A 16,124-nucleotide genomic window follows, 5' to 3' on the forward strand; every position below is an offset into this window, starting at 1 on the left:
CAGGTATTCATCTTGTTGTACAGTGTTAATACAGCTTCATTGTTTACATATCACTTATATTGTGAAGAATATATCAAATAGTCATAAAAACATACTTTTGAAGAGGAGAGTGAGAAAAGTGTTATTTTATTTCATTTCATCCTACACATAATAAGCACTAAATAAATATACAATACAAATGCCCGCTTAATTTTTTGCATTTATCTTGAAAAATAAACCTTTTTCTCACTATTTAAAATGATAAGCTAGTTATGATAAGAAGACCAGATCAAATATTCTGAAATAGATTTCCACTAAAGGATATTTAATTCCTTCATCATTGGCAGATATTTAAACACTACCTACTGGCTCCAGATTTCTCCTCCTCAAGACAAAAGAAATGAATGTGAATCACCAGCTTTCAGGATAGTGCTTAAAATAAAACAGATTCCTATTAAAACAATTACAGTAAGACAACATTAAGTACTGTAGTATAAAGTAAGTTAAAACAACATTTTAATGTTTTAACATCTTGATACTCATATCTAATTTATAAAACAACATAGTAAATGGTATCTGAAGGAGGAAGCCAATGTTAAATAGTGTATGCCTGTTAGATATAGATTTAGATTCAGTGCTGGTTAAATTGACATGTTTTGTATTTCAAAGCTAACAGTTTTGATACCCTTAGAGTTATTTGTGATTCTGTTCGACTAAATGGGTTTGATATCTCAAACCATCCATGAGCTAAGGAATTTTTAATTGAGTGAGTAGTTTGTGATTTCCCTTTGACAGATGGCGAGTACTTATCCACATCCTCAAAAGGTTTTGTGGTGGACACGTAACTACATACACCATTTAGTAAATTATTGGAACATGATGATGCTTGATGGAAATTGTCTCTACCACCATAGATGACTCATGGAGAACTTAGCCATCACGGTGTGGCACGTGCCCCCTACTCCACAAGAATGGGAGAGCACGTGGCATCAGCTCTGGGGACAAGGACTGCATTCAGGCTCCCTAGGGTTCATGATGGGATATCAAAACCATTCTGGTTGCTATAGTAACAGTAGAAAGAAGAAAGCAGGCATGTTTGTGGATGAAAAATTATCTTCCTTCTTTCTAACTGTGGGAGGCAGCTTACATGTTTGTGATAACAATCTATTCCACCAGCTCAGAGAACAAATTGAAATCTAAATACCCAAAATACCACGAGGTTGAGAGTCAGGCCTGATTCTCAGAAGCTAGCTGTCCACTTTTGAATACAAGGGAGAAGGATTTTGTCGACATCCTTTGTCTCCTGATGCGTTTTGTAAGTGAGAGGACCAATATGAGCACAGCTGTTACTTTCAGCATCACAAATCTGCTTTGCAGAGAACTGCTATGTTAATATATCCACTTTCCAGATCATCTCACAAGCAAAAATGGTAAATGATTAGAAAGATATTTCTAGCTGTTTTCAAAACTGTTGAAGAAAATAAAGTCTTAATTTGTCAGGTAAGATCTCAGAGTAGATGAACCTGTGGTTCTGCCAGGGAATCTCTACAGCTAAGTCTTAAATGAGGCTTCTGTTTAATCTTCAATAACCACTTGCTGTTGCAGGCCTATTATGCAATATTCCTCAACAAGGGCCGTCTGGAAGTGCATCTCTCCACAGGGGCACGAACAATGAGGAAAATTGTCATCAGACCAGAGCCGAATCTGTTTCATGATGGAAGAGAACATTCCGTGCACGTAGAGCGAACTAGAGGGTAACAATAGCATTAGAATATTTATTATTGTCACTCAGGTGAACTTCCTTTGCTAGCATCAGTATCCATCAGTATCTGCCTGAACCTCTGTGTGTGTGGACCTACTATACATTGCAAAAGGACGCAGTAGCTTAATTCCCTCTTCTTTACTCTTCATACTTCGGGAACCTCATTTGCCTGAGCCCTCAAGAGTTCTACCCTTAGCATTTTTATCCTGCACCATTATCTCTAGCTTTGGAAAAACCAAATGCATCTTCTGAAGCTGTAGATAAGAAAAATCCCTTCTTCTGCCCCTATCAAACATGACCTCCTCAAATAAGGTATGCACACAGCAAAACACACAAACAGCTCAATCGGAGCCAGCAGTCTTTGGTGGCTGCTGTCTCATTCGGGTTCCAAAGCAGTTATGGCAGCTGCTTAGCTGTCACCGACACAGAGTGTGGCAGCAGCTACAGGACCTACTGAGCCTATTAAGTGCATATCTTGTCCCTGTCCCCCTTCCCAAGGTTTCCAGGGGACCTGCAGACTGGCTTCCTGAGGGAACAGAATCAAGGGAGGGGAGGAAAATGAATGCGGCCCTGAGACTGGCCACCTTTCTACAAATCTCCCAGAACACTTGCCCCCAGCCAGCACTAGGGGCCAGGGAACTGGCTTTACTCATGCACAAACTGACGACTTTTTTTTAGAATGCTGCAATACTTAATGCTTACTGTATTAGGAAAGTCATCTGTATTTTTTATCAAAATATTGTATGACAACTCAGAGAGGTAATTAGTTCAGAAGGACAATTAGAGAAAAAGGAAACAGAAGCCCAGAGACTTCAGGGGCTTTAGACCTCCAAGCCAGCAAGCCATTTTTCAGACTGAAGGCATAGAACGAACTGGAAATCCAATTTGATGAGGCCTCAAAACACAGAGGATAGTTTTAAACACAATGAGTATGAATATGTAGCAGTGGTTCAAGCAAGCAGATAGTATCCTGTAGTGAAAGACCTACATTTACTAATTATCCTCTTGTGGAAAATATTTAGATAAATAATAAAGATTTCTTACCTTCTAAGTAAATAACAAAGCTTTCCTTAGATTTTTGTTATTATTATTTAGAGGATTAGGCTGTAGGCTGAATTGATACCAAGCATTCATGCAGAATGGCTACTGAGATGTTTAGAGATCATTATTAAGACAAATGAGGGATCGGTATTTGGACAACCTAAAAACTTTTACTAATCTGGTAGCCAGATATTGTAGTCATGGTCTCTGAGGAGAAATGAAAACTGAATGCTCTCATTTGAATCTTAGAATGCTTTAAAATACTACATGTCTTCTGGATTAGATGTTAGGCCCTTTGACAAACTTTAATCCTTTTCATTGTGGAAAGGACTTTTTTAAAGATTTAAATTTTAGCCAGGCATTGTGGCTCATACCTGTAATCCCAGCACTTTGGGAGGCCAAGCCAGGTGGATCACAAGGTCAGGAGTTCGAGAACAGCCTGGCCAACATGGTGAAACCCCATCTCTACGAAAAATACAAAAAAATTAGCCAGACCTGGTGGGAAGGCCCCATAATCACAGCTACTCTGGAGACTGGGGCAGGAGAAAACCCACTGGGGCATAGGTTGCAGTGAGCCAAGATCACACCATTGCACTCCAGCCTGAGCGACAGGGCAAGACTCTGTCTCAGAAAAAAAAAAAAAAAAAAACTTAAATTTTAAAGAATTTCAGTAACTGCAGATTTGAGAAATTAGTTGACCAAAAATCACTCAAAATGTGTTATTTTGTTGAGAAAGAATTCTGAAATTCCCAAATACATTACCCTGTTATACCAAGGTGTCCTTTTAACACATGCTTCTTCAAGAAGGGCATTTTATTATGCCGACTACACAGCTGTTGACCATCAATCCAACCTTGATTTGATTAAGCTCAGTGTATAGTATATCACTGGAAACTGGTCATTCAGTTAATTGGCCATATAAACAAACAGTTTTGCCATTCATTGTTAATTACAGGATAATATATTAGACATATTAGTGTGTAGTCACTGGACTCTGTGCCAAAACAAGAACACGTTTGCAGCCATAATGGCTCATTTGGCACTTTAGGGTTAAAATGCAATCTACTCTATAAGCAAGTGCCGCATTCAACTGATTAACCAGAGATCATGCGTGACCATCAGAACTTCACCCAGAAAAATGTTTAATGCTTTATATGTCTATTCTATGGCATGATTTGTGTCACATACTAAACAAAGGTGGTTTGTGTTAATTGTTCTAAATGTATGTGAGATCTGTAATAATATCCTTTCATCACAGATGAGAAAATATTAACTAACTTGCCCAAAACCATATACTACAAATAACAGGGCCGGGTATTAAATGAGATATATTTGACTTACATACCTCTGTCTATGTATAGCCAATAGATTATTCTTATGCTTTTATGTGACCATAAAAGTTTATATTACTTAATGTTGATTATGATAATGATTATTAATTTGGAGATAACTGCTTTATCCCAACACTTTTCAGATTATGCATGTCAATCATCATTTCTTTTCCTAAAACCCTGGACAAAATGACAGCTTTAACACTGCCTCATAAAATAATTGGATTTTTACCAAATTGGGGGCCAGACTTCTCAAGAAACTGCTTCTTCCTCACCCTCTGCCTCTCTTTCCTTCTCCTCCCTCATTCTCTCTGCTTTCCACCCCTTCAATTGGGGAAATCTACCTTCAGTCACTTTGGCATCTAATTTCTTGGCACTCCAGTGACCTTTGCCTTCTATATCTGCTTTGTCCTTGGATCCTTCTCCTGGAGTCCGCCTTGGTGGCCAGCAGTTCTAACGGGACAAAGACATCAGACTCTCAGACAGCCTGAAGTAGTTACGTAGACAAATAGGACAGACAACTGAGCTGAGTTTTTCTTCTGGGAAAGCTTTCTTCACACAGGTACAGAAATAGGCTAAAGATCATGAAGTAGGGTGAGATATTTTAGGAGTCATTTGGGGTTTCCTGAATGAGATAATGATTGGAACACTGCAATCTAAATATTTTCTTTCTTAACATTCAAACAGAAAAAACGATTAGATTTTATTTATTAGGCAAATTACAAATGTTAGGGCGCTTATTTCTCTTAATATCTTCTTCCACATATGCAATCTAATTGACACGGCTTGAAAAAAATCTTAAACCCATATTCCAAACAAATAAGCAATAGGGTGTAAGCAATCAAGTAATTATGAAGCCCTAAGAATCAGCCACTGACACTATTAAAAAGTTAATAAATAAAGCTGACCTATTACAACACTAAAGTAATACTAAGTTTAATGTACTGTTTGCACATAGTAGGCCTCAATAAAAAGCTCTTAAATAAATACTTAAAAAAATGGAAAACACACCAGAATCATAATGGACATGTTGGTATTGTCCTCCTCAATAAAAACTAAATAAATGATCTAGATTTGATGTTCCTAAAAGGTAAAAGATGAGCAGGATTTAGCTATCGTTTTCTAGCAATACCTTTATTAAGTAATACCACCTCAGGGCGATCCCTTAATTAATATTTTCCACTGTTTGAAGTAGGTATTTTTATCTCCATCTTATAAATGAATGAAATGAACCTGAGCATGATTAAATAGCTTGCCCAAGGTCACACAGCTAGTAAGCTTTCACCCTGGTACTTCATTCCAGTATGTTCCTCCTGAAACCCCACGCTCATTCTCCATCACCACCCTGTGAACTAGTTTTAAAAAAGTCGGGGGCCTCTATGATGGGCCTTGTGGCCGAACCAGACAACAGAGAGAAGCTACATCAGAAAGAGGAAGGCCTCTAGCTTTTACAAATTGTAATCAAGAGCAGAGACTGACTCTCCTTGGACAATCTTTAATAGAGGCTTATACTCCCCCATTAAAACCCTTAGGAGCACTGTGCTATCTTGTTGCTAAGAGGCTACTTTCAGCCAAAGGGGGAAAAAGTGTAAGAGAGGGGCTTCTCAGTGAGTCACACATACCTGAAAGTGAGTGGTTTTCTGAAAGTCTCGTCTCATAAATCTATTGACACTCAGCAAGGAAGCTGAACCTCCTGGGTTTTGCCAACACATTTTTCCATCCTTTGGTAAAGAAAGAAACCTCAACGTATGTCATTTCCCCCTATTTACTCTTTGAAACTAAATTTTACAGGTTCTTTCTTCACCCCCTTAGCAGTGACATTTTGAGCTGCAGCAAAATCCATTTTTTGTCTCTTTGTTTCACTTTTGAATTCTCCTACTTGTAAAGTGCCAATTCAAAGCATCTTTACCCGGGCTTATTGTTTTTTTCCAGTTCTATATGTGGTTTTTCTTCTTTATCAAACCAAGCAAGAGGGTGCTTTAGGACTGAGGTTTCCACCCAAGTACTTTGGTTTTCTCTCCAGATATGAAGTTTTCAGTAATCCATCCATGATCCTCGGGCTAGTGACTAATGCTTACGACTAATAGCACCACGATGACTGTTCAGACCGAAACTCAAAACTTGCTTCTGGAACAAAAGAGAAAATGCCTTTGGTCATTTTCATCAGAACTCTGTCTCCTTCTGATTCTTGGCCCAGGGATCCAAGGATTGCTGTAAATAAGTAGCATGAGCTTCTCAATTAGCAGTGTGTGAATTATCTCTCATAAACAAATTAGGGAAATTAATGAAACAGCCACTAAGGAAAATCATTGCAAGGAACAATTAGCAGAGTGTTCTTGCCTGCCTCTTCTGTTCAAAAGCCATCAGCTACATTCTTTATAAAATGTGTTTTAAGTGCTTGCTGTTGATTCCAACAATCTAAACTCTCAGGAGTACAGTTTGTTCCCTAGCAAGAAGATAATAGCCAGCACAACCCAAGAAAGACCCCATGCTATGCTAAACCTGCCGATCCTTATACAATTAGGCATTACTGCACAGTACAGAAGCCTCAGTTCTCAAAGGCTCACATGTTGCGCTGCACAGTGCTGCTGTCATCTGCACCAGAAGCTCATGTTGCAGTGTGCCATGACCTGGTTTCAGTAAACTTTCAGGGAGAGTGAATCAGGGAGTCATGGGACAAGATCCTGAGAAACGACAGCATTGGCTTAGTGTAGAATTCCCAGCCATCCAATTTTGGCTCCCTTAAAAGCTATGGGAGAGAGGGGTGAAGGGTGGGAGGAAAGAGTTTGATTTCCAACTGTGATGAATGAGATGTTATTTATACTTGTTGATTTTTAATATTTTACCAGCATCTTTACCGTTCAAGTCGATGAAAACAAAAGATACATGCAAAACCTGACGGTTGAACAGCCTATTGAAGTCAAAAAGCTTTTTGTTGGGGGTGCTCCGCCTGAATTTCAACCTTCCCCACTCAGAAGTATTCCTCCTTTTGAAGGCTGTGTGTGGAATCTTGTTATTAACTCTGTGTAAGTGGATCTCCTTTTCACTACTACTAATCATTTATTTTTATTTTTATTATTTTTGGCTTCACACTGTCTACAGCTATGCAGGGGAGAAGGGCAACGATGAGAGTCTGCAATTGAAACTGAGAAAAGCATACTGGTGGACTTGAAAAGGCCTGCGGGGATCGGGCTTACTTATAAGGAAGCAAAAAAAATGAAAATTAAAAAATCTTATTTTATTATATTCTATCAGCCCCATGGACTTTGCACGGCCTGTATCCTTCAGAAATGCTGACATTGGTCGCTGTGCCCATCAGAAACTCCGTGAAGATGAAGATGGAGCAGCTCCAGCTGAAATTGTTATCCAGCCTGAGCCAGTGCCCACACCAGCCTTTCCTACGCCCACCCCAGTTCTGACACATGTAAGTGTTTATATTATCCCCATTGCTTTCTAATTTTTCCTCAGCATTCTGAGTCATTTCAGGAGGAAGATTATTCAGGAAATCTAGTATGCTCTGCTATCAGAATTTAAGAAAATATGCCCTATCTATCAAAACCTATTCTCACATCTTCATTGGATGACTTACCTGTATTTCCTCCTTTAATTTTGTTTACAAAATAGTACATTTTCAGTTGAAATGTTGGAAAACCCAGAAACATTCAGAATCGAGAACAAAAGCCACCTATAATACCACTACAGAGGCAACCATGTTGATTTTCAGTCCCTTTTATCTGCATAGTAGATGTCCTACCTCATATACAATTTGGTGCCCTGTTTTTAGAAACTAGTAATACACCTAAACTGTTTCTAAACATCATATAAATGTGTATGTCTAATATGAGTTTATGTTAAGTATATATACACACAGAGACACCCCACTATTTTATAGTGTTGGAGGTCATTTAGCCTTGATTAGAGCATGGGCTCAAGTCAGACTGCTGGAGTTCAAATCCCAGCACTGTAACTGACCATCTGTGTGAATTTGGGAAAGCTTCCTAGCCAATCTGTTTCTCAGTTTCCCATCCAAGTACTGACCAGGCCTAAACCTGCTTAGCTTCCAGGATCAGAAAAGATCAGATGCTCTCAGGGTGGGTATGGCTGTAGAATATTTGTTTCCTCATCTGTCAAATGATGATATTAACAGCACAGACATCAAATACTTATTATCAGAGTTTTAAAAATAATGTTTGCTAAATGCCTCACATATGCTGAACATTTACTAAATAGCATATCTACTATATGGTAATGATAATAGTACTTTCAGGGGCTTATTATGTACCAGCCCAGGGCTAAACAATTTTCATTCAATATTATATGTAATTCTCATAGTGGCTCTGTAAAATGTAAATTGTCTTTTTTTTTAGTTGAGTTAATAAGAATTAGCTATCTTAAGTAACCAACCCACTCACACCACTAATAAAAGGCAGAGCAAGAATTTTACTCTAGCAAGTCTGACTCCAAAGCCTGGCTCCTTATCTCTGGAACACTCAGCCTTTCCAATTTAGTCTACTTTTGGTTAACAACCGAACGTGCTAACCAATTGCGCCACAGAGACAGGTCAATTTATTCTACTTTTACTAGATCATGGTGGGCTATTGAGAGTGTTTCCAGTTTTTCACTATCAGAAACTATACTTTGATGAGTACCTCTATGCATCAAACTTTTTCATTATTTCCAGTTATTCTTAAAATAGATAAGAAGGTAGGGAACTATAAGGCCAAAAGATGAATATGATATATACGGTCACTCTCACTACTCTCTTTACAGCTCGTGTGTTGTGGTTAATCCATGCCAGTAATGGGTAGAACATGTTGTCTTGAGTGCAGATCTTGAAAACTCTTGAATATCTCATTCTCTTCCTTAGTGTCCACGATGGAATGAGTTGAGCAATGTGCTCCTTGCACTAGAAATATTATTAAATGAGAGGCCAAATAACCATCATTCAAGAAAACTGGTTATTTACTCCAAGCATCCTTTCATCCTTTGTTAAATATGGATATTTCACCTCCCTTGCCTACCACATACTGTTATTATGAAAAATAAAATGGGATAATGTATGTGGAAGTTCTTTGAAAACTGGAAAAAGCATCCCCACATAGACAGTCTGAGGAATCCCTGCATTTAGTGAAAAGCTAGTAGGTGTCCAGTACTCTGCCAGGCATTTCATATCTGTTATTTCATTTGATCCCCACACTATTAATTGTTTTATTTACATTTATTTATATTACTGGAAGTACTATATTTCATACACACAAAAAAATACCTAAGATCACACAGCTAGCACGTGGAAAGCCATCAGTCATGTGGGTATTAGTTCCAGAAGTTGATTTCATCCTAAGGCATTCCTGAGATCCATCACATGGATTTCAGAATCTTTCCTCAGCTCTTTCATAATTCAGCCACAGGCTAGATCTTTGCTTAGCAAAGATAAGGTTAATGATCCTCCTCTTCTCCCTCATAATTTTATACCTTAAAATCATGTGTTTCCCAGACTCAAGAATGTGTTTTAATGAAGAATTAAGAAATATCATGAGTCAAATAAACTTTTTTGATTTTGGATCCTAAGGTCCTCTTATAAAAATGTTTCTAGAAGAAAACAGAGCCTAATTTCTAACTGACTAGCTTAAAATTATAAACAAGAATTGGCAAGAGCCCTAAAGATCATCTGGCCCACCACCATCTTAATGCATGAATTCCTTGTATATGATACTTACCGCCTTTGCTTGAACACTTCATTGACAGTATTTTCCAGTGTTATGATGAGGCAGGCTCTAGTTGTTAGAAAGTCATTGGTTATATTAAAGTAAAACTGAGTCCATAAAACTTCTATGTAATTATGTTTCTATAGGCAACCATACTACATTTATGTGTTCTCTGTCTAACGTCCCTTCAAGAATTTGAAAATAGCGAAGTCTTCTTTTTCCCTAGCCTAAACATTTCACTAGCTCAGGTATTCTTCGTATTACCTTATTTCTGATTGTTATCCCCTCTGGGATCCGTATTCTTAAATGTGAAACATTCTTTTCAAAGTATGGCACCTGCTACTCAAAAGAAAGTCACTAGTTCAGGGGACAGTGGGACCCCTCACTCCCTTAATTGTTATCATATTTCTATTAATGCACCTAAAAATGCTTTAATGTTTTTAATAGATAAGTCAGGCTACTGGTTCCTAATTGGGTACCTTATTCAATCAAGCAGAACCTTGTTGGCCTTCTCATCTATCACTAGAACATATCCAGTCAGGTCTCTCTGCCTGTGCTGGTTTGGTTTTTAAGGGATAACCCTGCCGGCCTCCATTGATCACCTTACTTTTCTAAGTACTTACACAAACTTCATTTTATAAGGCCTCTCCAGCACATTTTTCTGTGGTATTTAGAGATCACACTTTTTGCCTTTTTTTCCCAAAATAAAGATACTTGCCCATCTGAGAATGGAGATTTTTACTCATTTAAGGTTCTTTTTTTTTTATAACCTTCTGTTCTAATTTCGATTTCCATTTCCTCTCAGCAGTGTATGTTTTAACTTTCCCGAAAACAGAGCATTCCACTTAGTAGGCGAGACAGAAGCAAAACGTTGAGTAGCATGCCAAATTGGTTGGTTTAGAAAGAGTCACAGAACATTAGAGCTAGAAGACACCATAAAGATTCCCACTCTTAACTTGCACATGAGGAAAGAAAGCCCTCAAACTTACAGCATTGCCCAGGGTTACACACAAATGATGGTTGGCACTAAAACCCAGATATCTAAATTCCAACTGCTATTTCCCCTTCTTTTTTTTTTTTTTAGATGGAGTTTCACTCTTGTTGCCCATGCGGGAGTGCAATGGCGCTATCTTGGCTCACTGCAACCTCCGCCTCCTGGGTTCAAATGATTCTCCTGCCACAGCCTCCTGAGTAGCTGGGATTACAGGCATGCACCACCATGCCCAGCCAATTTTGTATTTTTAGTAGAGATGAGGTTTCTCCATGTTGGTCAGGCTGGCCTCGAACTCCTGACCTCAGGTAATCCACCTTCCTCGGCCTCCCAAAGTACTGGGATTACAGGTGTGAGCCACTGCACCCAGCCTATTTCCCCTTCTTTTGCACATCATAATTATTTATGATTGTGTGGTCAGAATTAATTTTTTTAGGACTTTCTGTCTTTATTAATTGTATTATATTTTAGAATTCAGACATATCTTCTGTTTTAATTTGATTCTTATATTCCTTGTGTGTGTAGAGGGGAAAGGGGTGTCTTCTTTTTAAAAGTTACTAAAAGTTAAAACTTTTACAATTTATTTTATAACAAATACTTATTAAGAGCCTACTAAGTGCAAAGATGAATACGATATTATCCTTGCTAGCCAGGAAAAAAGAGAGAGAGCTGCTTTTCCTGCCATAGCCCTCCCATTATTATTCAATGAATTCCGGCAGGTTACTTGTCCTTTCTAAATGTAAAATAATTAAGGGACAAACAAGGATAATAATATCTTCCTTCTAGGATTACTATCATGAGGGAATAAGTTATACATTGTATACGAAGCACCCAGCACCATGCCTGACTCAAAGTACATTATTAACCCTTCTGTGTTATTTTAACTTTAACTTCTGTGTTTCTTTAACTTAATTATTCTAGTCAGTTTAACTTTTAACATTTGTAGGGTGGGGAGCAGGTGCTGGGAAAAAGGGGGTGTGGCGAGTATTCAATTTTTAAGCAATTACAAATTCATTGGTTTGATATGTAATGATACATACATTTTAATGATATGGTTATTAAATCTTAAGTCCTCCATAATTTTCAATTCTCACCATTTTCTTTTTTTTTTTTTTGTATCAGAATTTAGATTTTTTATTTTATTTTATTTGCTCTGTCGCCCAGGGTGGAGTGCAGTGACACAATCATGGCTCACTGTTGCCTCAACCTCCCAGGCTCAAGCAATCCTCACACCTCAGCCTCCTGAGTAGCTGGGACTACAGGCGCCTGCCACTGTGCCCGGCTAATTTTTGTATTTTTAATAGAGATGGGATTTTGCCATGCTGCCCAGGCTGGTCTCAAACTCTTGGGAAGCGATCCACCTGCCTCAGCCTGCCAAAGTGTTGAGATAACAGGCATGAGCCACTGTGCCCAGCCCAGAATTTAGATTTTTAAGAGTTATTTAAGAACTAAGACTTACAAGTTAACTCCTGAAGTGAGAACTGCCTATTTCTGAGCTCCATATTTGTGCTAGCACAGTTGACAGAAATGATCTCCTATTCTCAGTGCCCTCCTTTTTCTTCTTTACACCCATCACACCCAACCTGCCGGCAACTTACAGCATGAGGACAACATTCACTACCCTACAGGGCAGTGTAAGAGCGTCTTCAGAAAGCCCTGCCCTGTGAAATGGATTCTGTCAATCTTATGATTAATTCATGTTGACCATGCTAGATTAAAGAGCATTTCATGCATATTATCTCGTCTGATAGTGTGGTAGCTTGTCTTCTTTTTATACTTCTCTCTTTTTCTTTAGCCCATTCAGAGCTAGAGAAAACAATTCTACATGTTACATTTGTGAATATTTCTCATGGAGGATGGCAGGAGGTGGAGGTAGATAAGAGGCTGAACTTCAAGTATGACAGAAATTTGTTGACTTGTGGAAACGTGACAAGTCCTCTGCAAGTGTGTGAGCTGTTTAGACCAAGTCTTTATAACCAGATTGGCCTGTGTGGATTTGTAGACAGTGAGCTGGCTGCATTCATAGTTGAATTTTATTGAAGAGTTCAGCTGTAAACCTCAAAGTTTAAAATGTGAAAACTGAGAAGAGTAATACAAGTAGCCATGGAGAGTTCCTGTACTGATAAGGTCTCTTTGGGATTTGGGGAAAAGAAGTGGGAGAGAAGGAAAGAATAGAGAAAAAGAAAGTGATTTCTCTAGGAGCTTTAGTGCTACAACTTTAAGAGCTAAGCACATTCAAGGCCAAAGGATAACCTGATCGGATACTGATATGTATTTAAAGAGAAAACATACAATTTCCACATTTCAAGGAATCCCTATTTAGACATTAATGTCTAAATATTACTGTAAATGTCCAAGACCCACCAAAAGAGCTTAGATGCAGTGTTAACAATAATTCAGTTTTTCAATAAATATCTTGAGTAGGAGGAGTTTTATATTTTAGAAGATTAAAGTCATTGCTGTAAAAAATATCTTCCACTTATTCATCCATAAAGAAAATCATGACAAATAAACATCAGATGTGATTTTAGCCCACATTTATTAGGGGAATTATTGACTCATGAAAGAAGAAAATTATGCAATTTCTATGATGATTCATTGTTTAGTGCTTTCAAGAATAAAGATGCCAGTTTTAATAAATGCAATATAAATCTCTGCTCAGGACCTAGAAAATTCAAGGGTTGGTTATCAATGAATCATATCCACTCCTGGATTTAATAACTCATTTCGGAATGTCAGCCACCAACCTGCAGTTAGAAACAACCATTGCTTTCTTCTCACCTGAAGTTAAATGAGTGACAGTGTGAAGATGAAAACGTTTTGGCCCCATTGCTAGCTTGGTGCTCTATCTACTTGCACGGCTTCCTTTATAATTATTCCCACGACATCACTGCTCGAATCAACAGGTGCACCACCGCGCTAGACTCCCCACCCAAGTCCTGTCTGCCAACAACTTGTAACCTGACAAGCAAAGGCAAATGAAAAACAAGCGTATCTGTCCTCCTTTCATACCCCATTTTCCCCGTTAACTATTTCTAGTACTTTAAAAAGTCCCCACAAGGTGGCAGAATTGTAACACGTTGAGATTGATGAGTCTCCACTGAGACCGTGAATTTTTTTTTAATCGTTGTTTTAACATATTTTAGAGATCAGTATGTCCAAAACAATGCAGGTAAAGCATCATGCCCGTAGAGATGAGGACTCCTTCAAGTATACACTAGCTAGAGAAGGATGATTCATCTCGCAATGAGCATTCTCTAAAGTTTCCTTAAAATTATCTCATTAGAAGATATTTTCTCTTATCCTTTTTTCTTAGCTTAGATTTCAAGGGCAAGTGGAGTTGAAAACATCCTAAGTGACAAGATCATTTTAGTTCTGTGCAAAGCACAGGGCAGTTTCTATTCCATCTCACAGGTTCCCCTTTAAAATGCCAGAAGGAAAAAAGAAGCTTGAGCAGTTGGATGAGCAGCTCCACCCACTGTGGGACATGAGGCAGAAGGAAGAGAAGAGGAAGCAACGAGAAGCAAACCAATACACTGGTGCCGCCCTGCACCCATCGTGTTTTTTTCTTTTTGAGACAGACTCTTGCTGTGTTGTCCAGACTGGAATGCAGTAGTACAATTATAGCTCACTCTAACCTTGAACTCCTAGGCTCAAGTGATTCTCCTGCCTTAGCCTCCTGAGTAGCTAGGGCTTTCGGCATGCACCTATATGCCCGGCTAACTTTTTATTTTTTTAAGTTGTTGTTGTTGTACTTTGGGAGAGACAGAAGAGGGCAGGGGTCCTCACTTTGTTGCCCAGGCTGGTCTCGAACTACTGGCCTCAAGCAGTCTTCCTGTCTTGGCTTTGCAAATGCTGGGATTACAAACATGAGCAACCATGCCCATCCCTTACACTCATCAGACTTGGTTTCAGTTCACCCAAGAAAAACTGATGCAAGGACGCCATCCTTTAACCAAGCAAGGGGGAGATCTAGATTTGTATAAAACATTACCAAATTAGAAGGTTGGGAATTTTTGTCCCACTGCAGGCCTCTTGGCTGGTCATAGTGGCTTACGCCTGTAATCCCAGCACTTTGGGAGAACGAGGTAGGCAGATGACGAGGTCAAGAGATGGAGACCATCCTGGCTAACATGGTGAAACTGTCTTTACTAAAAATACAAAAATTAGCTGGGCATGGTGGTGTATGCCTATAATCCCAGCTGCTCGGGAGGCAGGAGGAGGAGAATCACTTGAACCTGGGATGCGGAGGTTGCAGTGAGCCGAGATCACGCCACTGCACTCCAGCCTGGCAGCAGAGTGAGACTCCATCTCAAAAAACAAACAAACAAACCCTCTTACACCAGCACTTCTCAGTCCTTTACCAACTGCCAGTTTAATAAGGGAAAGTGGCAGAAGTTTTATTAAAACAATATCCATCTTGTTGCAATTCAACAATAGTAAACATCATCTTGGATGTCCTTCAAAACAAAGGACTATATACTGTAATGGCTTTAAACTTTGAGGTTACATGCTAGAGTGATCGATTTGGTAGAACTCTTTTCTGTAACATTGGCTCATTTGAGAACACCGTTTTATTAACCACTGCTTCTGCCTGCTTCTCCAGGGCCGTTGCAGAAATGAAGGAGGATCTAATCCAGGAGGGGCTCTTCTTCCTACATTTCAAGTGGGCGTGTCCTGTAAGGATTCTTTTTTTTTTTTTTTTTTTTTTTTTTTTTTTTTTTGAGACGGAGTTTCGCTCTTGTTACCCAGGCTGGAGTCCAATGGCCCAATCTCGGCTCACCCCAACCTCCGCTTCCTGGGTTCTGGCAATTCTCCTGCTTCAACCTCCTGAGTAGCTGGGATTACAGGCGCACACCATCATGCCCAGCTTATTTTTTGTATTTAGTAGAGACGGGGTTTCACCATGTTGACCAGGATGGTCTCGATTTCTTGAACTCGTGATCCACCCGCCTCCGCCTCCCAAAGTGCTGGGATTACAGGCTTGAGCCACTGCGCCCGGCCCCTGTAAGGATTCTTAAAAGAACTTTGACAAAATCCCTGTCCTTTTCTGGTCAGGGGTGTTTTCTAAAATGGCTTGACCAGTGCCTTGTCCACCTAGAAAATCTGATAGTATACGACAAAACAACAACAACACAAATAAGCTAAACTAGAAACTGCTGCTTAGCTCAGGACCAGTTTCCGATCTGCCAGCAATCAAAACATTCCCCACCGTGTACAGCTGCCACCTTGAAAATGTTTTAAATTTTAATAAAGAAGTTATATTCACATCTACATATGGTAATTAGACAAGTGACCAATAGCAATAATATGGA

General features: G+C 39.0%; 1 protein-coding gene across 2 annotated transcripts in view; it reads left to right on the top strand.

The window, feature by feature from the left end:
- The window catches only part of LAMA2 (laminin subunit alpha 2), a 637,958-nt gene that overhangs the window by 606,255 nt on the left and 15,579 nt on the right, over nt 1-16,124 (top strand). For both annotated transcript variants that reach the window (XM_054254427.2, XM_054254428.2), the window contains 3 exons: nt 1,585-1,733; nt 6,963-7,139; nt 7,369-7,537. In XM_054254427.2, the coding sequence (XP_054110402.2) occupies nt 1,585-1,733; nt 6,963-7,139; nt 7,369-7,537 (495 nt within the window). The remainder of the gene's footprint in view (nt 1-1,584; nt 1,734-6,962; nt 7,140-7,368; nt 7,538-16,124) is intronic.

This window comes from Callithrix jacchus, chromosome 4 (assembly GCF_049354715.1).
Source record: "Callithrix jacchus isolate 240 chromosome 4, calJac240_pri, whole genome shotgun sequence".
In the NCBI taxonomy this organism is placed as follows: domain Eukaryota; kingdom Metazoa; phylum Chordata; class Mammalia; order Primates; family Cebidae; genus Callithrix; species Callithrix jacchus.